This window comes from Euprymna scolopes, chromosome 13 (assembly GCF_053919585.1).
Source record: "Euprymna scolopes isolate OS-2025 chromosome 13, ASM5391958v1, whole genome shotgun sequence".
Lineage (NCBI taxonomy): Eukaryota > Metazoa > Mollusca > Cephalopoda > Sepiida > Sepiolidae > Euprymna > Euprymna scolopes.
In genome coordinates, this window is record NC_136494.1 from 145,601,495 (window position 1) to 145,628,999 (window position 27,505).

The window sequence follows — 27,505 nt, forward strand, 5'->3', positions numbered from 1 at the left end:
TGTAATTTAAAAAAAAATAACAATTATAATAAACAGAACGACTCATAGAAATCTATCTATATTCTTTTTTCATTTTAATATACTTTCATAGAAATGCTTCTGTTATGTAAAAAAAAACTATTTTCTTTATGCCACAAGTGTCACGCTCATACATGAATTCCATAGCTAATATAACGTACTGACCCAACGGGTTACGGGTGGTCTAGTATATATATATATATATATATATAGTAAGTTATAAAATGTATATGGCGATTAAGCTACACTGAATATTCCGCGTTTCATCCACTCTAGGATTCTTCAGGCTTATGCGCGAATTCTGTGGTTATTTCTCGTTTTTATATGCGCATCTTCTATTGAAATTTTAGTTAGTCAATCAGCTTTCTAGTAATTTCAATAGAAGATGCGCATATGAAAAAAAACGACAAACAACCACAGAATTCGCGCATAAGCCTGAAGAATCCTAGAGTGGATGAAACGCGGAATATTCAGTGTAGCTTAATCGCCATATACATTTTATAACTTACTAACTAGCCCTACCTACTTATTGAGCACTTTTGAAGTAAATACTTAAAGTTTACGCATAAATCTATACTTTCGTATATTAATTTTATGTGAGTAAATTAAGTAGTTATATATATATATATATATATATATATATATATATATATATATATATATATATATATATATATGTATACCCTTTATTTGTTTTACATAAGAATTAATATGTCTATGGCTTATAAGTGGAAAATCATGCGTTATTATAGTGCCCAAAAGAATAGGAGCTTAAATAATCTGAGGTTATTGCCTTCCAGAGATTAAGTAACCAATTATTTGTAACGAGGTTAATACAAAAGTGCTCAATACCTAAGTAGAGTATATGCTTTTCTCCTTCAGTATTGAGCACTCTTGTATTAACCAAATTACACTTCATTGGTTACTTAACCTTTGGAAAACAATAACTTCAGATTATATATATATATATATATATATATATATATATATATATATATATATATATATATATATAATGTGTGTATGAGTTTTTTCTCATTAATTGCAAAACGGCCGAGCCTATCTTTTGCAAGTTTCACACAATGGTAATTTATATATCTGGTAGTGTTCTTAGATATGTTTTGTACAGTAATTAATCCGATATATATCGAAAATCGAAAAAAATTCGATCTTAAAAATAGTCTTAATTTTCTTATAGAGAAAAAGAAGAATTTTACAGGGGAATATTTTACGTTACACCGACCAAGGGAAATAATTCTTTTTTTTTATAAGAAAGACTATCTTTGAGATCGTCAAGCCTAAATATCAGCTGACGTGATATTGTAAACAAACACAGACCGAATTTCATGCACGACATTATCTTTTTTTTTTTTAGCTAATTAGTCCACGAGGCAAATTATTCCTCGTGATTAATTAATAATTAATAGGAGATTTATTCTATAATAATATATACGCAATCTGCATAGATTAAAATATCATGCTTAACCGTATTGTACGACCGGGAAACGCTAATATATACACACACACACATATATATATATATATATATATATATATATATATATATATATATATATATATATATATATATGTGTGTGTGTGTGTGTGTGTGTGTGTGTAAAAGAGATTTAGAAGGCTGTCACAATGCGAGGAATGAATTATAGTCGCTGTTGGTAAGAGGAGACGAGAACAAGTGCCGATTTACAAATCAATAAGTACATATATATATATATTTTATATATATATATTTATATATATATATTTATATATATATATATATATATATATATATTTATTCAGTTGTATGGTAAAATGTCTTACTTGTAACTTGTAAGCCTATGCGACGTATTCCATTATTAATTTCGGAAAAAATTTCCCTTTTCAAATGGTGTGCGTAACAGGTCGATTCAAAGCATGCTGGATTAAGGACCGGAAGTTGTGTAGCTATGTGAGGCCTCGGGCCAAATGTGAGTAGGGGATGTATGTATGGTATGATTAGGTAATTAATATGTTTATAAATTTGCTATTTTTATTTATTTGTCTTTATTTTATTTATTTATATTCTTTTGGTTTATAACTTGTTTTAGCGTGAGCTTTTTTTTTATTGTTCTCTGTTATGTTGTCTTTATCATTATTACTATTATTTATTTATTTTCTGCTGATGTGTGGGTGTCTCTGCTTTTCTGGGTCATATATTCCTGTTACAGTCTTCAAACTATAAATAGTTAATTTCATTTCAGCAAATTATTTAAAATCAAAGCATTTGATTGGCTAAACTAAACAGCACGTAAACAAATAAAACAACACACGATAGCATCAATTCCATGCAACAGCCTGACGAATCCTCGCGAGGATGAAAAGAGGAAAACTCTGTGTTGCTTAATTGCCATGTTTTCATAACTTATTATATATACACATAGCTTAATTCCTATGACATCGTCACATATAAAGACAATTTTAACAGTTTTATCATCAAATTGCATGTACACAATAAGACTATCATTGTTTTATAGGTGAGCACTAAATAGCAAAAGCAAAAAATAAAAAAAGCAATAAATAAATAAGCAAAATTTCCAAATTTCCATTCGATTCATTAAGTTCGATTCATGCAATATATATATATATATATATATATATATATATATATATATATATATATATAATAGACGTGCAAGTACTGCAATGGTTACTGGTGCGGGTTGAGCACTTGGTATGCAGTGTTCAAGTTCGATTAAGGTCCAGTCACATACACTAATAGCCTTGTTAACCTATGAATCGATTTTGAAATAAAATCAAGACTTAACAGTGGTTTGATACTTTGTGAAATTAAGATTAAAAAATGTTATTTTATGTAATTTTTATAAGAAACTTAAAACTAGCTTTGTGTCTCGATGTTGTCCGGGAAACTGTAGAGGTAATATGTTATTTGGAAGGATTAATAGTTTCTATACAAAGTCACTGAGGAAAAGTATCTTTTTAAAACGCTGGCAAAAAACAGGAACTACTTTATATGAATATTCATTCTATTTCGATAAAATATCTTTGTAGAGCTTAGTATGGGGCTAGCTCGGCTGAATATTTCTTAATTAGTATAGCAGGGATGAGATCAGGACCATACGCCTTTGAGGTGTGTAAGTTTTTTATGATATCGCGGACAGGAGGTTATTTTTACATCATCTAATTTGACTGCGTCTGGATAGGGGAATTTGGGAGGGAGTTGTTTGTTGGCTCTAAGGTGGAATTTGAGGCGAATCGTCGGACAAGCAGTTCCGCCTTCTCCATTGCCGTGCATGCAACCTTCTGGTTGTTGCTTAGTGTGGGAATTACTGATTACCATTTATTCACTACACTATTATAGATTTTACAGAAATCACGAGTTCATATCTTTTGCGATTCAATACGTTCGCTGATTATTTCAACATGCTTTCTTTTATCCGTCGCTATTTCTCTCTTACAATGATTTCTAGCATCTACGAATGTTTGCCTACTTATGACGCACAAACTGGCGGAATGCAAGCTGTCTGTGCAATGGCTGCAGCACAACCTGCAGTGAACCATGGGACTGAGTGCAGCTTGCTATAATACTTCTGTGTGGGAACATGTGCTTGAATGCCCGCTTTGCACCATCAGTTGTCTCATTGGCACTCTGTTCAGCAGGAAGAAAGATGATTGGGCATCTCGGATGTGTTCTCCCAGTCAGCCCTGTTGTAATATCTTGTTGCTTTGAGCAATTGTTCCTCACCTTGAGGTTGGGATTTAAATGTGATGTCAACTGATACCACTATGTGGTCTGCGTTTCCAAGTGGAATGTGGGCATTAGTCACACAATCCTCAGGTAGTGGGGTGAGAAATAGGTCTAAAAGTGAAGTCTGCGGAGGTTCACGATCTGCTAAGCAGGTTGGAAACATTACTGTCTATGTGAGGGAGAAGCTATAAGTAGATCATCCAGCTGCATCTGTGTAACCTGAGAAACCAAACCAATTTTTATGGTGGACATTCAAGTCACCAAACACATGTAGTTGGGCGTTACTATCTAAGGAGAGTCATGATCGATTAGGGTATAATCTTGACTTGAGGGATAACGGCAGAGAAAATATAAGTAACTAAGGCAGTGATGAAATGTTAGTCGAAAGCACATAAATGCCTGGTCATCCGATTCAAGATTTTTCTCTCTAGTTAAAGGAAAGCTGCTATGGATTTTGACTCCAAGCCCGTGCATATATCTATCCGAGTCCTTACGGCAAAGTGGGAGGTATCGTGTCATGTTAAAGTAGTTAGAGGGGATTTAAGAGTGTAAGTTTGTTTCATCTAATGCTAAGATATCCAGGGAGTTTACTAAAAGTGAAGACTCTATATCATCTATATTACCTCTAAGTCCACGGATATTTGTGAAAGCGAGCCTCAAGGGTGACGGCGAATTAGTTTTATTTGGGTGATTGTCTGGTTTTATCGTGATATTTGTTTGGGTTGTCATTTCATTACGTTTTTGTTTAATGTCAGGTTGGGGGAAGAGCATTGAGCAAAGTGGTCCATTAGCCGGTTCCTGTCTAAAAAGTTACTACTACTACTACTACTACTACTACTACTACTACTACTACTAATACTAATACTACTAATAATAATAATACTAATAATAATAATAATAATAATAATAATTGAATTGTTTATTTTCAATTATGTAAGCTATACATGCTCATTTTATCGGGTGACTATGGAAATATTTAGACTAGTTTAGATTACAGCCAAGCGAGCGATGCATGCGAGTTCGCTCAACAAAATAAACATACTCACGCGAATGTCTATCCAGAAAATGATTCTTTTCTCCGTCGTTTTCTTCACTAGAGAAATGTTTTGGAGTTGACGTAAAAGTTCGTAAATGTAGCGTTTTTATTAAGCAATGTAAATTCCTCCTGGTTTCAATGTCGAAATTAAAAAAAAGTTTCCACTACTCTGTTGTCTACTGTCTTCCAACTGCAAAAGCACAACTCTCTTCTCACAAGACTTGCTCCTTCTGTCACTGAATCCTAAACCGCAGAGTCTCTATAAAAGTCAGACTTTTATACTACAATGAGCAGCATCTCATTTGCATAAAGCGATTATTTGAATTGCCATAAACCAGGAAGGCAGCCATTTTTTCTTTTCTTTTTGTCTGCATGGGACCGCACAAGAAACAGGTGTGTACTGATTTTTAATGCCTTTTAATTACACGCATTCTTGATCTTTAAGATCAATAATCAGTTTCATAGTCCACCATTCATGCCGGGCATCTACGTTCTCGGTGCGACCACCTGTTCTTCCTGCAGGACTTCTCCAACCTCCTCCGCTGCCGGCAAATAAACTCTTCGTACGTTCAAGATGTGACATGGCATTCCGTCTACTGCCGCCGTGTTCTCGGAGAGTACATCAGTTATAGTACCTCTTCCCCATCGTGTTGTAAAACAAGGATTAGGTGGCTTCACCCACACTTCTTCACCAACTACAATTTCTGCTTTTGCCTGTTCCAATTTTCTGTTACAGCCAATCAATGTCTCCATTCGTACGTGAAAATGGATCGATGTGACACCAATATTTTATCTTGACTTTGGTGCCATATTATACCAAAATACCAAAATTGGGGCGAAATTTGACTTCTTGTTGCAACAGCTTTTATAGTACAATGGTGCCTCTCTATAATCCCATTGTCACTCGGCCGGTGTACAGCTCGAAAATATTGCCTAACTTTTCACTTTGCGCATAGTTCTCTAAAAAATGTTTGATCAAAAGGACATACCATTATCAACTAGCACTTCTTCTATCGGTCCCTTTTCCATAAACACCTCCTCAACAATTTTCTTAACTTCTTCTGCCATTTCCGTTCTAATTCTTCGCCATACTATTGACTGCCCAGGCCCACAGTCAATCATAGTCAGATATGGTTCGTGTCGATAATGAGTGATGTCAATGGCCAGTCGCCTCCAATTTTCTGTCACATGTAATTCCCCTTTTTTCGCTTTTAGCCGATGCAGGGTCAATGGATTGACATTCCCGACGTTTCTCCACAACCTCTCAGACATCTTCCATCGTGATGTGCGGATTCACCTTTTTATATAAGTATAAAGTCCGTTTTTTTTCGAAGTTTTTTTTTGTTGCTCTAATGCAGGTCATTTAGCTGTTCTGCTATACAGTACACTGGAGCCGCAGCCTTCTTCCCTCTGGTCAATCCATCTGCTTTATTCTTCTGTCGGAACTAAGGTAATAGTTACCTTCAGTCCAAATTCTCAGATTAGGTCTCCAAGTGTTCCAAGTCAACGCTTTATAAACATCTCTGTTAACCCTTTTGTCTTGATCCGATTTAATCCATTATGCTACCGTTTCCGAGTCTGTTCTAATATCGACTACCCGTAACCCCGATTTTAAAGCCAGATTTATGCCTTTCATCGTAGCATCAAGCTCTGCAACATTGATAGGGATACTATCGTCTTTTTTGCATAACTAAACAGCGTCTTCAGCAGTTGCACCTCCTATTTCTAATACTATACCTAATGCCAAGTTTCTAGCATCGCTCCATATCACCCCTTCATGGTTCCTATTTACATACCATTTTCCTTTGATCGGGTCCAGGTTTTTCACTTCTGAAATGACTTTTTATATAATGAGCAGCGCCCCTCGGTCGCATCCTCCCATCGGTCCGTACCCGTCTGCCTCTTAATAAAGCTGCGTGCTGTTCGCAACCATCCGGCTATGGGGTAATGGCCAATAAACTTTCCGCATATTGATAAAAACTCTCTCTTGGTAAGCCTCTCCCCAGCTTCAATGAAATTTCTTGCCTTATTCTACTGTAATCTCAATCCTAAAGCCGTTCTGTTTTCCAATCCTTCGGACGGTTTAGCCGTCAGTCCGTACGTTTTGATACGATTCCTCACCTTTTCCGCAGAAACCACGGTCTCGTCTACCAGCACCTCATCAATGTAGGAGCAGGTGGCTCTCTTAACATCATCATCAGCACAGTTTTAAGAATTGCCGTCATGATCTTTGGTGCAGAATTCAATCCAAGTCCTACTCTGGTCAAACAATAAAATCGACCTTTATATTCGACCAATTAATATCCCAATATTTTTTCGTCCACATGGATTTGTAGGTAGGCTGACTTTAGGTCCACGATTTTAGTTGATTGTCCCATTTCCCTCCACTCTCTCAACTTTTTCACGTAAGTCAATTCCATCTTTTATGTGACTAGCCACACATTTGTTTTATTGTCGGAAATCTAACATTGTTCTGACTTTTTTTTTGGCAGAAGGAACCACAGCAATGAGTAGCAGAATTCCTTCAACCTTCTCCGACCATGGTATCAGAATTTTTTCATCGATCCACCTCTCCACTTCCTTTTACAGCTGCGATTCTTTCAATGTGCTTTTGGAACAGTTAACCCGACTTGTTAACACAGGTGGGCCTACAGACCATTGCCACTCTACAGTCCATTTGTCGCCATCGAAAGGGGCTCAAAAATACTCATCCTCAATCTGACATGGCCCGGGTTTGTCGATTGGACAGTATTTGCATTCTCAGTACATGCTGATTGTCAAAATTCACCCGGCCTTATACTACCGTAACTCCTACCAGTCGTTCTATCACATCTAGACTTGTGCCTGTTCAGTACAATCACTCTGAGTCGCAGCGGTATGTTCTCTCCACATCAGCTAACCTCCTTGCCATCTACTGCTCGAATATTGCTTGCTCTATTCCATGAGTCGGCAACACTTGATAAGCGTAGTCATGCAGTCGGTATCAAGGGTTCTAGCCCTTCCCATTGATAGTGGTCACTATTTGGGGCAACAAGCCCTCACACGTCATCACAGTATCCAAGGGGTGATAATAGCACCCCTTTACTTGTTTCCCAGAGCACTCCCTGCTAATGTGTTCAACCTGGTTACACCGAAAACATAATGCCTAATCGCTGCTCTTTACAGTCTCTTAGCAGATGGGGTCCTTAATATCTGAGACATTTACCGGTAAATTTACGCCATAATCCTCTCATCAACTCTATCTCACGGCTGAGATTGTTTGCCATAGAGGCCGTAACTGCCCCCAGTTTACCAGGATATTCTGCTACAACTCTAAGGTTTCAATCTCACTCATTCGCTGCAGCTCCATAGAGATGCAGCCAGGAAAAACACACATGACAGCCAGCTTAACGGTTTTCTCAAGGCCGCCGCCAACATATCCAGCCAATGATGCTAAAAGCCTTACGTCCACTGCATACACATCCACTGAGGCGTACAATAAGCTAAAAAAAAGTTGCTTAGACTATGTCTAGGCAACTTTTTTGAGCTTATTGTACGCCTCAAAAGCATTATCCTAAAACGATATTCTCAGCGATGGTCTAGTCCGTTTATCCTATTTCCAGGTAGACCGCGAGCGTATTTTTTCCAAATACCTTGAAATCAACGTTACTATGTCTTCAATCTCTTGAAGCATCGCAACTAGCTTCAGCTTGTTAAGCCAGGCGATCAAATCTTCTCCAGTAAATCGCCTTATTCGGTCGCCTATTTTTACTGAAATAGCTTGTAAATTCCCCCTAGCTTCGATGTCCAAAATAAAAAAAATTATGACAAAAAATACCACTCTACTGTCTAGTTTCTTCCAACTGCAAAAACATAACTCTTTGCTCACAAGACTCGCTCCTTGTCACCAAATCCTAAATCGCTGAGTCTCTATAGAAGTTAGGCTTTTATACTAAAATCAGCAGCAACTTATTTGCATAAAGCAATCAGTTGGATTAGCATAAAACCGGAAAGACAGCTATTTTTTCTTTTCTTTTTCTTTATCAGCATTTGACTGCACAAGAAAAAGGTGTGTACTGACTTTTTAATGCCTTTTAATTACAAGCATTTTAACACCTGGATTATTAGCATTTGGAGTTATGTAAACTTTTATGTTAAGCGTCGAAAACGTCGACGGTCACTAGTGTCCGCGCTCCAAGCAAATTAGCAAGAAACACGGAACTTATCACAATGGAAGAACCCTCGCGGTAACAACTGACATTAAAAGTAGTGCTAAATATTTAATAAATCAAAGGAATGTAATTTTGATTGAATATATCGTAAGAACGTCATTGCGAAAGTGGTATGGCTTGATTTATCATTCATTTTACTCAAACATGTAATTTTGTAAAGAGTTTTGGATTGGCCATATAATCGATGACAGGTAGTAATTAAAATGACGTGGTCTAACACACGGTGTAATACGAAAATGTTGCCCTTAATAGATTTATTCTCGTATGTCTATATGGTATTTCATTCAGCTAAATTTATAATATGACGCTATGCATTTTATTCATTGTAATGTATCACTCTTTCATGTTAATTTATTATGCCGATGTCTTTGCTACTGCATTCATTTAACATGTTTGCATATAAATTGAAATGGTTTATGTCAGAGATCTCAAACACGCGGTCCCCAGTTCGCATTCGACTCAGGGACAATTTTTCTGTCAGTCACAGGAAACAATAGTCATTATGTTCATCAAATAATATATTGAAGTCTACTGTGTCTTTCATAATTTTGCATTAGTAATAATGAAATACCGACTGCAAGTAAACATTTTATCACAAGTTATAACTCCGTTATAGTTCGCGTAGATAAAAAAAAAAAGTGGTGGCACTATTTGTATCAAATGAGATTAGACGAAAAATAAATTACGCAAAAGCCCATAAATTCAAAAAATTGAGCAAAAATATTTGCTTTAAGCTGCGAATATGTAAATTTCCCCTCATCTGTAAAAATAAGTGTGCTAACAAATCAGTTAAACCAACATTAGAGTTATGAGGCAAAACAATGCAAAGCGGATTTTTTTTTTCGATCCAACACCGACATGCATTCGCTTCTTTTGTTTACCACAACCAAGCATTTCGGTTATAGTTTTTGTTGTAAATAATTTAATGCGACGGATGTGAAGCTCCAGATATTCAAGTAATTTATCAGAAATAGCTGTTATATTAGGCGTGCTTTCAACTGATGCAACTTGGACGAAACTTTACTCACATAAATCAACCACGTTGCCAGACGATCGCCGGCACCGTGCAAATATACGGGGTTCACTTCGTCAGGTAATTTCGTATTTCCCTAGCATGAAAAAAACAAAAACATTCGCAGTGATCAATATCGTTGGACTGAGAAAATAATATAACACTCTGTGACTTACGAATGATACCCAATTGGCCATTCTCCCACCAGCGTTTCGAAGCATTTTTATAATTTTACGTTCATCCGGAGATTTTCCCTGGCGAAACGTAAAGAAAAATAAACAGAATCAATTATTTGACTGGAATGGAATGAATAACATAGCATAAAATATTGGTTACACGAAATCACATACAAGGTGGAACGATAAAATTGTTGCCCATTTCCGTTTGATAAAGAATGTACTAGTTGGCCAGTTATGTACAAACCTGACGGGCGATAGGAGCGTTTTATCATGTCTGAAAGTGGCAAAATGTTCAAGGAGCGAGATCGGAGATGCGCCGCTGTACAACTCATGCTTTCTACCAATCCAAGTAATGACAACGGGACCGTTGACAGCACCCTCAAAATGCATCGCTGGATTGCCACGAATAACAGGGGCGTGTCCAGGGTGATGAAAACAAAGTTTCAAGCCACGGTTATGATCTTTGGTGTGGTTCCAAGTGAGAGCTACATCATGCCACCTCACATCTTCAAATCGGCTTGAAAGTTAACACCAAAGTATACCTGGATGTGCTGAAGAGTGTGGTGATCCCCTAATGCGATCGGGTGGCCGCTGGCAAACCCTAGATGTGTCAGCAGAACTCGGCACCTGCCCACAAGTCCAAAGAGTCAAGGCTTAGCTTCAGAAGGAGTGCTACGATTTTGTACCCTTCTCTTACTGGCCCCCTCCTCCCCCGATGTGAAACCGCTTGACTACTTCGTTAGGTCATATATCGAGAGCATCACAAACATGACCTCCTACAATACCAAAGTTAGCCTAATCCCGGCTATCCGCCGAGTATTCGCCGAGCTCTCGGCGGCGCTTGCGCAAAGGCATTCTCCCAGTTCCGGACCCATATCGAGGCGGTGATTGAGGCTGAAGGCGGCTACATTGAATAGTTGTCAGCTTTACTACATAATCAAGTTACCTGAATTGATTTTTTCAATAAAAGATTTAAAATAAAGCTGTCGTGTTGTTTTCTTTAGGGCGACAATTTTATCGTTCCACCCTTTACAAAAGCTACATTAGCAAAAAGTAATACATTTACGTAAAATGTCTCATTTTTGTAATGTTATCCCTCGTTTTTAACTGGTCTCTAAAATTCGAAGATGGGTTGCAACAGAAATAAAAAAGATTATTACAGTAATAAAAACATGTATTACAGTATACTATTGATGTGGGTTGAGGACATGCGTTGCATGGGAGTGAATGATGTGAGATATGATACGATGAATGTGTAATATGAGTCTTTAAGACATGTTTAGTTCTGAGATCCCAGAAGCAGATTAAAATTTTGCAGTATAAAGACAGGTGCATAGAAATGGAAACTTTGATGGTATGGCCACTGTGAAAAGAAAGAGTTCTTGGGTTAGTAAATGTAAAACAGTTGATGTAGCAGGTACGGTTTGTAGGAGAAGGCCAAGGAAGACATGATGATAACAGATCTGAATGAAAGAGGGATAAATAAAAACCTGGATAGAGTTAGGTTACTTGAAAAGTCAATTTCTTAAAGCCAGCCAGCCAGCATACGCCAGCAGGTAACATAAACGTTAAAATGATGATGATGATGATGATGATGATGATGATGATGATGATGATGGTGGTGGTGGACATTCCTTTGATATGAAACTGTCTTACAGATGCCGTCAACTTCTCAATCCCACTGGAGGAGAAAAAGGCAGAATGTCTGTTGACTTCGAGCATCAACCTTCCTCTGAAGTTTTCTCTTCTCGGTCCGTGACTTCTACAATTGTTTTTAATACACTGCTCAAACTGACATACCTCACAATAAAAATTATAAGATGTTTTCAATTTTAATTTTAGTCTCAACCTTGAATATATCAAAACAATCATCGTCGCATTCCAAACGTGACGTATACACACTATCCTAACTGATATCCTGTTAACACCTTGGTCATGCTATCTATTTACTATGCTCCTTTTGGCGATAGTCCTGAACATTATAACAGGTTGATAAGAAAGTTATTGGAGTTTTTAACTTTTAAATTCAGATGAATATGTATAGGTTCAAACAAAAAATTATTGATCGAAATAAGCACCTTTAGAATTAACACAATTTTGCCAATGCAAAAACAAGTGTGTATTTATGCCAGTAACATAAAAATATTGCGTTCTGGTGGCTACGAAGTTGCTGGAGGCGTTTTTGATATCGCTTAGGTGTTTGAGGGTTTTCTCATGCAGGCAGTTGTCGAGAGTTGTTGTTTGAAAGTGGCAAAGTTTCGTACTCCAATTCGTTCAGCTTCTGCAGGGTTGGTTTAACAACGTTCTGTTGGGCATTGTCGTGGGGAAGAATTGGGCGTTTCTGTTGACTAATGCTTGGTGTTGTGTTGGAGTTTCTGCTGCATTTCATGCATTTTTTAAAGTACTTCTCCGCCGTAATGGTTTCGCCTGCATTCAAAAAACTATAACGGATGAGATCAATTGCAGGCCACCAAACAATCAGTATGGCCTTCTTTTGGTGCAACTCTGGCATCGGAAATTATCATGGAGCTTTGTCGGCGTCTAACCACCAAGCTGAGCGTAGCCTGTTGTCGTAAAGAATCCACTTCAAATCACACGTCACAACACAGTTGAGAAACAGGTCGTTCTTGTTGCGTAAAAGAAGGGAAGATGACACTTCATAAGGACCTTTCTTTTAGTTGATTAATTTTTTAGTCTTTCCAATCTCTCTCAAGTGGCTGGAAATCGTCGTATACGTTACGTCTAATCCAGAAATAAATCCTCGAACAGCTGTGCATTGATTGGTTTCGACTAAGGCTCTTAATTAATCGATATCAACATTCGATGGCCGATCACTACGCTCATCATTTACAAGAATCTTGTCGATGAAATTTCTTAAACTCCCATTGTACTGTGCGTTCAGTAGTGGTTCCTGGGTCAAACACTTCGTTGGTATCGCGAGCTGTTTTAGCAGCCTTTCGGCCTAGCTTGAATTGAAAAAAGAAAATTGTGCTAATTTGCTTCTTTCCATCTTGTAGTCAACATTTTGAAAAGAAGACATAGTTGTTTTCAAATGATTGTAATTTAAACGATTAAATAGAGCGAGAAACGCTCTTTAAAATGATATATAAAGTAAAGTTACTATAACGAAAACTTATTTTAGAAATACAGGATTTGAAATCAAAATTAGAAATTCCGCAGGAACTTTATCCTTCACCTAATAGAATAATAAATATTACTAGGTGTACTTACATGGCGTAGCCTGAGATTCATTAATTCCATTTTAGTTTAATTTTTTATATTAAAAATAATAACGTGTTAGTCAAGAAGAAATGGAATAAAAGGTCCAAATTCCAAATATGTTTTACGTATAAGTTAAAATGGAAATTACATCCCTCAGATTTTGATCTTTATACGTTATTATTTAAAATTGTATTAATGATCTTTGCTGGAATAATAATTTTCTGGAAAAAATTGAAGCCAATTACACTTTTTTTATTGTAAAAATTCTGCAAGGATAAAAGGAAAGAAATGGTTAGCCAGAATCAAATATCGATTTCTCAGGCATATTGCTATATATGTCTAACGTCGAAATCAAACAAGATAACTTCATATATATTAAATATATATTGGCATCCTTCAATCTCGGTAGATGCTAGAGTTTCGCTAAGAACACAAAGTGTGGGTAAGTATGAAGGCAAATCGTTACCGAAGAATTATACTTTCCGCTACACTTGAGAATAAAAGTTTATCAAAAAGGCTTACACATGGTTCTGTGACTTTTGTCAGTTGTTGTACCAGCCAAGATTCGCCTCATTTGCACAACCAAAGGGATGACACGAGCCATCTTCTCCTTATTTGTCAGAATGAAGTATGGTACAGCACGGTCCTCGGACGAGCGCCCTCTGAAGCATTATCTCCTTTTTCAAAAGAGGTTATGGCGGGTCGCTTGAGGCGTCTTCGTCGAAGAATACTGACGGGCCGGTTCTGAACTATTTTGTAGCCTTTCAGAATGGCCCCTTAGGGGAACTGCCCCTTCCACATTACATTAACTCCATTCTAACCTTGTCGCAATAAGCAGCGAGTATTTCTAGTAAGGTCGCAAGAGCTTCCAAAACTTTTATATATTCCAACTGTCTTCAAGAATCTGGCTGTAGATATTTCTCCAGATTTGGTTTCATAACTTTTTCTATGAATGACTATTCTGTGACGAAACTGAGGTGTAAGACCAGAGCTGTCTTTCCAAACTGATGAGCTTCCATCTACTAAAAGGTACTGTTTTTTTAGGCTGTAATTTACTCTCACCCCATCTCCTATCTGTAGTAGCAGAGAGATAACGGTGGCTAAGTGGTTGATAACACGGTCTGACAACTTGGGTGTGACTAGTTCAAATTCAGTTCATTCGACAGAAAAAAACTTTTACTCAGTAATGCTAGCAATCTTTACGTGACCTTCTCGTAAGTACCCAATGTTTTTCTAGAAAGAATTTTAACCAAAAATATATCATAGAAACAAATGCCAACAAAAATCATCTGATTCATATGAAATGGGTAGACGGTGCTAGACAACAACAACAACAACAACAACAACAACAACAACAACAACAATCAGTAATGGTAGTCCCACCGAATAAGTTAGATGTAATAGTCAGTTGTCCAATCATTAAATATAAGAAAATCTAATCAGAAAGGATCATTAAGAAAATCTACCGAATGAATCAAAATAATCTTTAAGTCTATAATAAAGACCAATGTGTATTTAATTTTATCTACACACAATAGAACCCGGAATACGGTTTTTCAGGTTACGGTGTGTAACACGATGTTTTTCCAGCCCCTAGTTACAGTATTTGCCGCGCCTTACGTTGTTATTTATAATGTCATTCGATTATATACATGTGTATTATATACTGTATTGTATTTTGTTTCTAATTTTTTATATGTACTGCATAGAAATTTGCTTAGGCCTCGCCATACAGCAATTTCCCCTTAGGATCTCAACCCCGGAACGGATTAATGCCGTATCCCGAGGTTCTACTGTAAATATACATCCTGGTACGCAGAAATTAACGAGTAAAAATCTGCCGGGCGAAATGTTATGGGGGAAATAAGAATGCGTTTTATATATGTGAAATTTTCAAATATTTCTTTTAACTTTTTTAAAAATAAACTTTTAATAAAATAATTATTAAATAAGGAACTTTCCTGTATGAGTTTTACAAACTTATATTTCATAAAAATATTTTTTGGAAATAAATCTTTTTTTTTACTTACAACGTAATCGAAATGAGGTTCATACATTCCACCAATTCCATAATTTAAAACCTGTGGATTAAGAAAAATTAAAAATTGGTAAAATTAATTTTTTAAAGAAATTCATTTTATGAATTTCGAAAAATTTGGATTCACGATTTAATTCAACAATGAATAACGTATTTCATGAAACATTTTGGCAATGATAATTACATACGAAGAAAAATTTTCAAATATATTTTCTCTGATCTTTTACAATTTCTTTTTACAATTAAAAAAAAACATGAATGAAAATATTTAGTTAATAATTTTAATTGTATTTAGGTTAACTGAAAATAAAATGTAAATATATATATATATATATATATATATATATATATATATATATATATATATATATATATAATTTAAAAAGAATACGGCGACATTAATGAAATATTAAACCATTGAAAAATATTGATATCGCAAAGTGTTTTTAATTCAAATTTTAACTTTTCTTCCATACTGTGAATTTTTGATTATTAGAAAATCTGTTAATTCGCCAATTTTAAGGGGCGAAGTAGATATTATAAACTACTAAACTACCCGTGACCCGTTGGGTCAGTATGTTATATTAGTTATAGAATTCATGTATGAGCGTGACACTTGTGACGTAAAGAAAATAGTTTTTTTTTTTTTTACATGATAGAAACATTTCTATGAAAGTGTATTAAAATGAAAAAAGAATATAGATAAATTTCTATGAGTCGGTCTGTTTATTATAATTGATTGATAATTATAATTGATTATTTTTGAAAAAAAATTTTAGTTACTGAATTATAAGTGGTTGGCCATACTTATAGGTAAATGTGCACTGAACAGATACCATAATACTTATTATAGTTAAATTCAAATTTTGATATATCTGCTTTTGTTTTTACATCGTTCATTTCTGTATTACGTTCAAGTTATTTTAAACCCAACTCTTCCCATGTTAAATAATAATTTCAAAATAATAACGTCAATATTTCAGCGTCCCAATTGTTCTTTTCTTTTCGCGTTTAAATTATCCAAATAAACAATTATTAATTCGATCTGCTATTTTTACATCGCTCATTTCTGTATTACATTCAAGTTATTTTAAACCACACTCTTCCCATGTTAAATAATAATTTCGAAATAATGACGTTAATATTTCAGTGCCCATGTTGGTTATGCGCGCATGCGCAACCGGATGTCGTAAACCGGAAAGTGGGTTACATACATCGTTACAAGGTTATTTGAGTTTTATAATTATATAGATTAATTAATTAGTTTCGTTTTCCCTTTTGCTGTTTGCGTTTTTTTTTTTGTCTTCTACTTCTTTCCTCTCTCTTTCTGAAATAAACAATACGTGAGAATCCGGCCCTGGAACTAATACTACCCACACAAGAAAATTCACGCTCCTTTATGGCCTCGAAACACAGATATTCAAATGAGTACTGGCTTCGCTTTAAATTCAGTCTCACACGCGCATTTCCATTTCTGCGTCGGTCGCCATGATGCTCACCTCATCACGCATTGTCCACACTGTTATTTGATGTCTAATAACAATACTCATAATAAACGATTCGTTTATTGGGTTTAACTTTTAAGCGTATAAACTGCCGAAGAGAAAACAACACCACGCTTGAATTCAAGTTGAAGTTATAAACGATATAGTTCTTTGTGCTCTTAAACCAACGAATAACATTATTATTTTACTCACATGCAATTGTAGTGTCTGGCCCCACTCTTTTTATTTACAATTTTATTTCCGACAACCTTTCAGTGGATTTCCTCGGCCCCAGAGTCAAAGCCATTGTTGAAATAGCTTTTCCCCATGTTGACTGATGTATAACTGATATTGGTCCTGTGCAGTTCTAGAAGGTCCATTCTTCTGGGCTTTGCCTCTATCTTAGTGTCTGAGGCGCCCTGATTAGGGAATGTAGATAGAGCTATCTAGGCCATTTTTAATAAGTCAGAATGCTTCTCATTTAGGGGCGCTGACTTTACCCCACCTCCCGACCTTGTATCACATCTTTCTTCAGTGGTGAGGAATAAACAATATCTTATTATAAATAAAACAAACGGAACTGAAACTTTTCTCAGAATAAAATAATAATAATAGCTGGTGAGACCAGTGAAAATCCATGGTTAATAAAAATAGTTTTATACATATGAGAATGATTACAGACATTATTGAGTCTCGAATTCTAAAAATAAGTGAAATGGTATTATTTTTATGTTCTTATTGTATGCATATGAGTAAGCATAATATCAGACAAAACATTGAGTCTTCCGTCCATCGACAAGGAAGGAGTATAGCTCTCACCCTTAGGTTATGATAGGTTCCAAATTAATATTTATAAAGAAAAATTAAATTATTATTATTTAGTATAATTAATTTGACGTTATTATTATTTAGTATAATTAACTTGACGTACTATTGAATTTGTAAAAGTAACATTTTGAATTCCTACGAAACAAGCTTATTCACATACTAACACAATTCTTACTAATAGGTATGTAGCGGAACACGGTCTTTATTAGGATATGCACTTGATATGAGTGTGATGAGGAAATGCAAAAACTGTCTAATGCTTTGCTGAACTCCTTCTCCGATGACAATGTTTGCTGTAGTTTCTTACGAGAAGCATATAAAAATATGAACAATTATTATTGTTATTAGTTGTAAAAAGAGTTCGATTCTGTTTATTTATCGTTTAATGAATACTAAATCATTTTCAAGTTGATGTTTTAGTGGAAAATCTTCTACGCGATCTGCTGTATTTCTGATAACACGTGGTCATCTTCAGTCGTCAGTGAAATAGTAATCTTGTATGTGAACGTTTTGTGTTGCTTGTGTGTTGCTTCGATTGTATCGTAATTCTTTTTTTCGCCGGATTCTCATCTCTTCTCTGCTGTTTATTTATTTCTATCGATTTATCTTGATTACGTCACGATTGAACTGCATAAATATTCTTCGCATTTTCCTGTTTCAGGGCGAAATATTTTCCGGCCGTAATTTTGCAGGTACACCTTGAAATTCCTTTGTTCACCAAATCCTAATAAAATATTTTGTTCATTGTCTACTCTTATATTGAAAGAACGAAATTATAGATTCATTGTTTGAGAAACATACCTGAAACGGTTCAGCAAACGATGCATAGACTTTGAGTTGCGTATCGAGGCCCGTGATTTTTTCAATTCTTCTCGTGATTTTACGAATTATATTGTCAGAATCCCAAACCCAAGCGCTGAAATTATAATCGTACAATTTTTTTAATTCAGTGCACTACTACTACTACTACTACTACTACTACTACTACTACTACTACTACTACTACTACTACTACTACTACTAATAATAATAATAATAATAATACAACCATGAAGAAACTGCAAAATTGTAAAATTGTAGGTTGACTGGCACCACACTAAATAGTCGAAGCGTCAAAGAGAATGGAAAGACTGAAGAGTGAACGCACTCACCAGACATTCAGTAGATAGCTGCGAAGCGGACTGGGACCTTGAGGAGGCTTATTGCCACCTAAATTCCAGTAAATAATAATGGTCTTTGCAAGTGAGAAATCAATGGTAAGCTGCTGTAGCGATAACGCAAATTCATTTGCAAAGACAATCGAAAGAGGTGAAGAGTACTGGTAATCTGAGGAAACTAGTTGTCACTCAGACTCCAGGAAACACCACAGGTTGTTGTCAGTGATCAATCTCTTATGATGACTTACGTGAGAACTCAAATGATAATAGCACACTAGTGGTGTCACCCACATCAGTTGGCACCACATTAAATGGCCATAAGATGGACAAGAAAAGAATCTGAACTTGAGAACTAATTACTATGAATAATGCACAACAATGGGGGAAAAATTGATACTGACCGACTTTAATTAAAATGTAAGACATGGGAAGAAGGTAAAAAAAGAACATAAAATACAGACTTTTATTGTCGATGCAAAAAAAAAACACTGCGAAAATAAAGAATAGAAAGAAAAAAGCTGGCAAATCTATCAAGGAAGAGAATCAGCTACAATGGAAGGTTTATAAGATTGATCTAAGAAATATTACACGGAAACATCCACTAATGGTCAGGAAAAAAAAACACTTATACAAAGAAATTGAAGAGCCACAAAAAAATGAGTCGAACGAACTTGATAAAAGCTAAATAGTGCAAGAAAATTGTAAATACAGACATTGTGGACAAGCACATCAAGCGGCATTTTAGCACAATGAAAATATCAACTATTCTTGGGCTGGAAGCGTTGATTATTTCATATACAATTTAAAGGCTAGATATACATACGATAAAATACAGAGAAATCATTAATCTGTGAATGGAGTATTGTTGCTACATTTGGGCTGATGGATCTGCCACTAGTCTTTCACTCCTAGACAGGGTCCAAATAAAGACAAATCTAATAGGTCCTGCACTGTTAGTCAAGCTCCAACCTCTGTCCCATCGCCATAATATCGCATCTCTGTGCCTTCTTTACAAATACTTTAATGGAATGTGCTTTAATAATCTCACAGCACTTGTGAATTTTCAACTTACATACTTTCGACCAAGAAGTACAATCGAATCTCTTCTCTATTAAGATACCCGAAAGTTTCTTCTCTCGGCCTGCTAGTCTTTGGAATTCTGTCCCTGTTTCTTGTTTCCCTGATTGTACTAACCCACAGAGGATTACATGTAATATGAACAGACATCTCCCTGTTAGGCACGATTCCAAATCGTAGCTTTTACCTCTTAGTAGCAACGTCATGTTTGGATGCAAAAGAGTTTTAAAAATGTTGATTACCGGCGCCAAATTACAATTACATTCATTGATGAAGTTTTCTTTCGTTACCACATAATAAAAACTTTCAATAAGTTCAATTACTTTTTTAAAATATCGTCTAAAAATTTAGAAAAAGCATTTGTAATACTGTCGGCGTGCCTTCCTCCCCTTCAAGTGTTGGGAGTGAGAGTAAAAACATAAAAAATATAAAAAAAGAGGAAATGGGTTTATCAGCAGAACATAGGCATTTGCTCATCAACTCACGCAAAAAAGCAGCATAACTAGTTTTGTTCAGCAAAAGGAGGCAATTAATTTAGAACAAATGACTGTTCAGAGAATTGGTCACTATATTTTAGAGTTTGTTTTTAGGTTTCGTGAATTTTACAACAGTCTTTACAACAGTTATGAACAAGGGAAGCATTCTTGGGTTGACGACAATTGCCAATTGGACACAGTTAATTACAGTTCTTGGTTTGGAAGCTTACTGAGTTAGCCACACTGATAAGTCGTCGAAAGACGAAACATATGCTTGGATAATTATATATTATATATACGTATAAGTAGATATTTCTTCGTATATATCACTAAAAGAGTAATTCAGTATACATGCAGTATGTCCGTTGCAATTAACTCTTTTGTGGGCATTGTGAAAGAAAACCAAACTTCCGTTTCCTATACAAATTTGTGTTCAAACTATAATGAAATTCGTTATTATGTAATTTTTTATGTGTCTCTAAGATTTACCTCGCGCAAGAACAGTAAGGAATTGATTGTTATTGATAAAAAAAATTGTGTTTATTTAGAATCACACTTATTTAAAAAAAAAAAAAAACTACAGAAAAATATTTCTGATCTACGTGCTCGTTACGGAACAAGAAAATCAAATTTTACAACGAACTGAATGGGAAAACTGCTGGGCGCTATGTTTTAAGTTTTGCCAAAATTCAAGGGCGAAAATTCAATTCAACTACAGAGATTTTTTTGTATTCAAAATAATGAAACTTAATCGCTAAAAATCGTAAAATTTAATTTTCTTACATAAAAAACTACTTGATCAATTTATGTGTTTGTTTTTTTTTTTGTTTTTGTTTTTTTTGGAATGTGACATCTTAGTTCAGTTTCGAATATGCACATCCTAAAGATTTGTGTTTCAATAAGTGTACTTATAAATAAGCACCAAATATTACTCTCCCGGACAACGCCGGATAGCCATGCTAGCATGAAATCAAATGAATTTACCTTTGGCTCACACGGTGCATCCATTCACTGTTTGCCTTATCATTGTCGCCTTGAATTACTCTCGACCTGAGAAGCTAGAAAAAAACAAAGATAATCATATTATTGGGATTATTCGTACTACTATTTTCATATTGCTTGTTAATTTCGCGATCTTCCTTATGTGCATCTTTTCGAATGTGAGCGGATAAAGGCGTTGATTTACCATCCGTTCTAAGTGAAAGTCTTCTGGCGATTGAAGGTTCAATCCTTACTACAGGCGATAATGAATTATGATTTATTAATTATGGCTGACAAAACGACAGCAATCTACTTCATCGGTTTGTGTCTTTAGTGTACTTCATCGGCTTTGTTTTCACAAATGGATTTCAGATATCCTCATTAGAAAAGTTATACACGTAGCTAATATTGTTTGTATGTATACACGTAGCTAATATTGTTACGAATTTCAGTGCTAATATTGTTACGAATTTCAGTGTTGACATGTTCACTATTTTGAGCAGGTCGCACTCTCCATATCATTTAAAAATTCTAGAGACTATTTATATTAAGTCGATGAGACCTTCTCTTTGCAAGCAAAAAGAAAATCTTCTCGGACTTAATTTGGTCTCTATGTAATTTTGTTTTCCCTGTTTATTTTTGATAATTTTTTTTCTCCTTTTTTTCTCCTTTCCCTTGCCATATTCATGACTTTATTTATTTTTTTTTTTAATCGTATTGTCCTCGATTTGGCTCTGTTGAGCGAGGATCGAAACCGGGTTAGCTGGCCTTTATTTTCACTTTTTATTTTTTAAATAATCATGATGTATATTGGTCTATATGTAGCCATCATTAAATTCTGTACCCCTCGAAAGATTTTCAAATATTTTAAGACCAGGTACGCACTTGATTTAATCAATAGATTAAATGCATTAATAAAAATTAAAAGTAAAATCAGGACTGCCCAGGCAAATCAGACCTTCTTAAATTCGTGCTTGAGCTACAAAGTTTGTCCCGCTTTTATTTTATTTAAAATAGAGCGGGCTAAATTACACCCTGGACAGAAAATTGAAAATGATTTCATTTCCAATTTTTTGTCAAAGCTTTCTTGTGATATAGCACGGTTAAATAATAAATATCATGAATTATCGAGAAGTTCGGTTGGCGGTTTTTCGTTTTTCTACAAAATTAGATTTTGCAGATATGTTGCAATCATTCATGAACGTAGCCTTTCTAGGTTACCGTTAAAAAATCCAAAGAATTTGCAACACTTAATCTTCAAAAAATATGGTTGCTCGTCGAACCCTAGTGTTACTCAGAACGTCCTAAATCTTTCTTCCGCGCAGTTGTCTGAGCTTGAATTTAATATTCTTTCGCATGGCTTGGACTTTTGTATTCTTCCCATACCCCCAAAGCGTGAAGAGATATATGCCGAATTTGAAGTCTTCTTTGCTCAAATAAAAATACTTCCTTCTGTTTCCGACTCTATGGTCAGTGATATTAAGGCGAAACTTAATGACGTTGCACATTCTTATGCTGGCATGCCTATTTCGTTTTGTGAAGCAAAATGGCGAAGTAAACATTATCGTACAATTAAAGCACTTCGTCATAATAAATCTTTAGTCATCACAAAACCCGATAAAGGTTCTGGCGTAGTCATAATGGATCATCAGGATTACGCCAATAAAATGATGACCATCCTGGGGGACACCTCTAAATTTGTTAAATTAGGTCCGGTAGATACTCATGATTCTACTATTTCTATCGAGACCAAGTTCCAAAAGCAACTTGTCAAATGGGTTAAAAGTGGTGTTCTTCCCACTTCCATTTCTAATTTAATTCGTCCCACGGGTTCCATCCGCCCCCGATTGTATGGTTTGCCTAAAACCCATAAAGAGGGGGGTACCGTTGAGACCCATACTATCGATGATTGGGTCCTGTCAACATAATTTAGCAAAATGGTTGACAAGTATTTTAGAACCTGTTTTGGAACGTTTCAGTTCATTTTGCATTAAAGACTCTTTTAGCTTTGCTAACTTTATGCAAAATTACACTCATTCAAATAAATTTATGTGTTCTTTTGATATTTCTAGTCTTTTTACATGCATTCCTTTGTTAGAGACGATTAATATTTGTGCTGACGCCTTATATCGAAGAATATCGTACATTCATATCTGATTTACCTCTGCACTCCATGTTTAAAAAGGATGTGTCCTCTATGGTATCAGATCTGACCGAATGGTTAATTGTAGGCATAGACCAATTCATACCATCTAAAAAATTCCAACAAAAACCTAACAGCCAGCCGTGGTTCGCCCCAGAATGTGCTGCTGCTATCGCGCACAGAAATCACTTTTTACATAGCTACCAACGTAATAGATGCACTGAGACAAAAGCTGCTTTTAGGTCTGCCAGCAACCACTGTAAAAGAGTAATAAAAAATGCAAGAGAGCTATATGCCCAGTCTGTTAAATCCAAGGTAGCTGATCAGCGGCTTGGTTCTCACCAGTTTTGGCAAATAACAAATAGGATCCTGAACAGAAGTGTGCGTTCTATCCCAACCATTATCAATGGACCAGAGGTCATCTCGTCAGCGTCAGACAAGGCCAAACTATTTGCAAAGAACTTTGCAGCTAATTCTACCCTATGCGACGAAGGCCATCAACTCCCCATATTTCCTCCTATAACACAGACCAAGCTAGGTAACATACAAATATCCGTGCATGAGGGCGCCAAGCTAATAAAAAACCTAGATTCCAGTAAAGCAACTGGCCCTGATGGCATCCCAATTATAGTGTTAAAAAAGCTTCAACCAGAACTTGCTCCCATACTTACGAAACTATTTAAGCGCTGCCTTAAGGAGAAGTGCTTTCCGACCCCCTGGAAGACCTCATCAGTTTGCCCTGTATTTAAGAATTCAGGTGATAAGTCATCTCCCTCTCAGTACAGACCAATAAGTCTCCTCTGTGTTATGAGTAAGTTGCTGGAATCAATATTAAATAGAGAAATAGTCAACCACCTCAGCAGGAATAACCTTCTTAGTGACACACAATATGGTTTCCGCTCTGCAAGATCTACCGCAGATGTGCTGACGGTTATATCCCACAGGATTAGTGAATCTCTTGACAAAGGCTTCCTTTCTAGGGCAATTGCTCTTGACATATCAAAGGCCTTCGACAAGGTATGGCATAAGGGTCTACTTCACAAGATTTCCAGCTACGGTATAACTGGAAATGTTTTCTCAATCATTAAATCATTTCTCTTCATAGGCTCATAAGAGTAGTGGTAGATGGACAAAAATCGGAGGCCTGCAATATAAATGCTGGAGTCCCTCAGGGGTCAATCATAGGCCCAACTCTCTTCCTGATCTACATCAATGACCTCCCTAAACACATACTTAAATCATTCGTTGACATCTATGCTGATGACACGACCATCTACAGCAACACATCAAAGGCTGTAAATGACAAAGTTCTCTCTGATTCTCTCTCCTCTGATCTCGAGCGCGTGGTTCAGTGGGGGAAGATGTGGCTAGTTACCTTTAATGCATCCAAAACATAACTCCTATCCTTACGTCATCAACGCTCTGATCCCCATCTGGCATCAATTGTGATGGATGGCTCTCGTCTGGGTGAGGCCCCGTGTTTTGACAAGCTTCTGGGTTTGACCTTTACTCCTGATCTGAAATGGAACACGTACATCAAGTCTGTTGGCAAGGTCGCTGGAAAGATGGTGGGATCCTTCTACCGCTCCAGAAGATATCTCACCCCTGATGCAATTCTCTATCTGTATAAAAGCCAAGTACGTCCAAGGATGGAATACTGTTGCCATATCTGGGCAGGAGCTGCCAAAAACAGCCTATCATGCCTTGACAGAGTACAAAATAGACTTCGTGGCTTAGTGGGGGATGCCCTTTTCTCTACCCTGCAACCCCTCTCTCACAGAAGAGACGTTGCGAGCTTATCCTTGTTTTATCGTTATTTTCATGGCAGGTGCTCGTCTGAACTCCAATCTCTGGTCCCCCCTCGCCAATCTTTAACGAAAAACACCCGTCTAGCTGAATCCACTGTGAAAAATTTCCCCCACTCTATATCTGTGCCTAAATCAAAACGCGGATTCCATGAACAAAGCTTCTTTCTTAGAACTGCACGCCTGTGGAACTCTGTTCCGTCTGCCTGCTTCCCTCCGGACTACAACTTGGATGTCTTCAAGTCTAATATTAACAAATTCCTAATGAACCGCCCCCTTAAGTAAACACTCCATCAAATCTCCACACTAACGTAATGTACTTGCAATAACCCTTATCCCTGAGTGGCTTCCGGGCCTTGATAAGTGGTGATCACTGTGTAAAAAAAATAAAAAAAAAACTTCCGACTTCTCCAATTCCAGAAAATATTTTTGTAGAATTGATGAAGTTCGCCAATATGTCGGTAGAATTTAGTTTTAACGATGTTATGTACAGACAGACAGATGGTGTGGCCATGGGTTCCTCATTGGGACCAGCGTTGGCTAATATTTTTGTGGGTTTTCATGAACAGGATCTATTGTCTGGTTTGCATAAACCAGACATTTATTTTCGTTACGTTGATGATACCTTTTGCTTATTTGACAACGAGACGAATGCGGATGTTTTTATTGTGTCTCTTAATAACGTTCATCCAGCCCTTAAGTTTACGGTAGATAAGGAAACGAATTCTACTCTTCCATTCTTAGATGTACTTGTGTCTAAGACATCTTCGTGTTTTCTTACTTCGGTTTATCGTAAACCAACCTTTACGGGTCTCTATACTCATTGGGAGTCTTTTCGCCATATAAACCAAAAATATAATTTGATTAAGACATTAACACATAGGGCCTTGATGATTTGTTCCAGGGTTAATCTGGATGATGAGTTGAAATTTATTACAAGGACCCTCTGTAATAACGGTTACCCATTGGATATTGTTAAAACTGTTATTAATAAGAAGGTTTCCAATTTCTATAAACTTAAAGTAATTACGGTTAATAGATGTCCTGTTTACCTACGTTTACCTTGGCTGGGCAACATTAGTGACCGTTTTGCCAAGCAAATTTCTGTGTCTGTACAACGGTGTTATTTTGCATCTAATCCTCGTGTTGTTTTTTCAACCAGGCCTATGTTGCCGTCTATTGGCAAAAATGTTCTCCCATCCCCCACCATAATAATTCTCTTATTTATTTATTTATTTATTTATTTATTTAAATGTAGTTGCAGTACGCACTATGTTGGGTGAACATCACAAAGATTAGATTTTCGTTTGAAACAGCATGTGTCTTCGAAAATTCGTTATGCAAATTTCTCGCCGTCGGATGTTTTGAAAAATACGTATGGTTCTGCGATTTGCGACCACCTTATAAATAACCATGCGTGTGCCACGAATTTCAGTATTGACATGTTCACTATTTTGAGCAGGTCGCACTCTCCATATCATTTAACAATTCTAGAGACTATTTATATTAAGTCGATGAGACCTTCTCTTATCAAGCAAAAAGAAAATCTTCTCGGACTTAATTTGGTCTCTATGTAATTTTGTTTCCCCTGTTTATTTTTTATAATTTTTTTTTCTCCTTTCCCTTGCCATATTCATGACTTTATTTTTTGAATCGTATTGTCCTCTATTTGGCTCTGTTGAGCGAGGATCGAAACCGGGTTAGCTGGCCTTTATTTTCATTTTTTATTTTTTAAATAATCATTATGTATATTGGTCTATATGTAGCCAATATATATATATATATATATATATATATATATATATATATATATATATATATATATATGTTTACTGTATTTTGGGGAAAGAGTTCCGACAAAGTGCTCGATTACAAAGAAACACTTTTTCGATATAAGAGCTAAATATTTGTTTATTAATTATACAGAAGTTCAGAAAAAAACATTGGTACCGTCGGTTTCAAGCCCAACACAATGGGAAACCGTTAATGGTAACACGTAAATAATGTTCAGCTCTCGTTAGCCATCTTGTTTTCTGTTTAATAAACAAATATATATATATATATACATACTCATTTATTCGTTTATAAATTTC

At 36.0% G+C, this 27,505-nt stretch overlaps 1 protein-coding gene across 3 annotated transcripts in view; it reads right to left on the reverse strand.

Moving 5' to 3' along the window:
• Positions 1-27,505, reverse strand: part of LOC145292220 (prolyl 4-hydroxylase subunit alpha-1-like) — an 89,597-nt gene that overhangs the window by 9,494 nt on the left and 52,598 nt on the right. The window contains exons 8-11 of one of the 3 annotated variants that reach the window (XR_013869569.1): positions 21,468-21,541; positions 18,575-18,689; positions 15,454-15,504; positions 10,039-10,276 (exon numbers count right to left, since the gene is read on the reverse strand). Coding sequence is in view for 2 of the 3 variants with exons in the window: in XM_080138541.1 (XP_079994667.1) it covers positions 10,039-10,119; positions 15,454-15,504; positions 18,575-18,689; positions 21,468-21,541 (321 nt within the window). In the remaining variant the exon portion in view is untranslated. The remainder of the gene's footprint in view (positions 1-10,038; positions 10,277-15,453; positions 15,505-18,574; positions 18,690-21,467; positions 21,542-27,505) is intronic. The other 2 variants (XM_080138541.1, XM_080138542.1) reach the window with 2 other exon arrangements.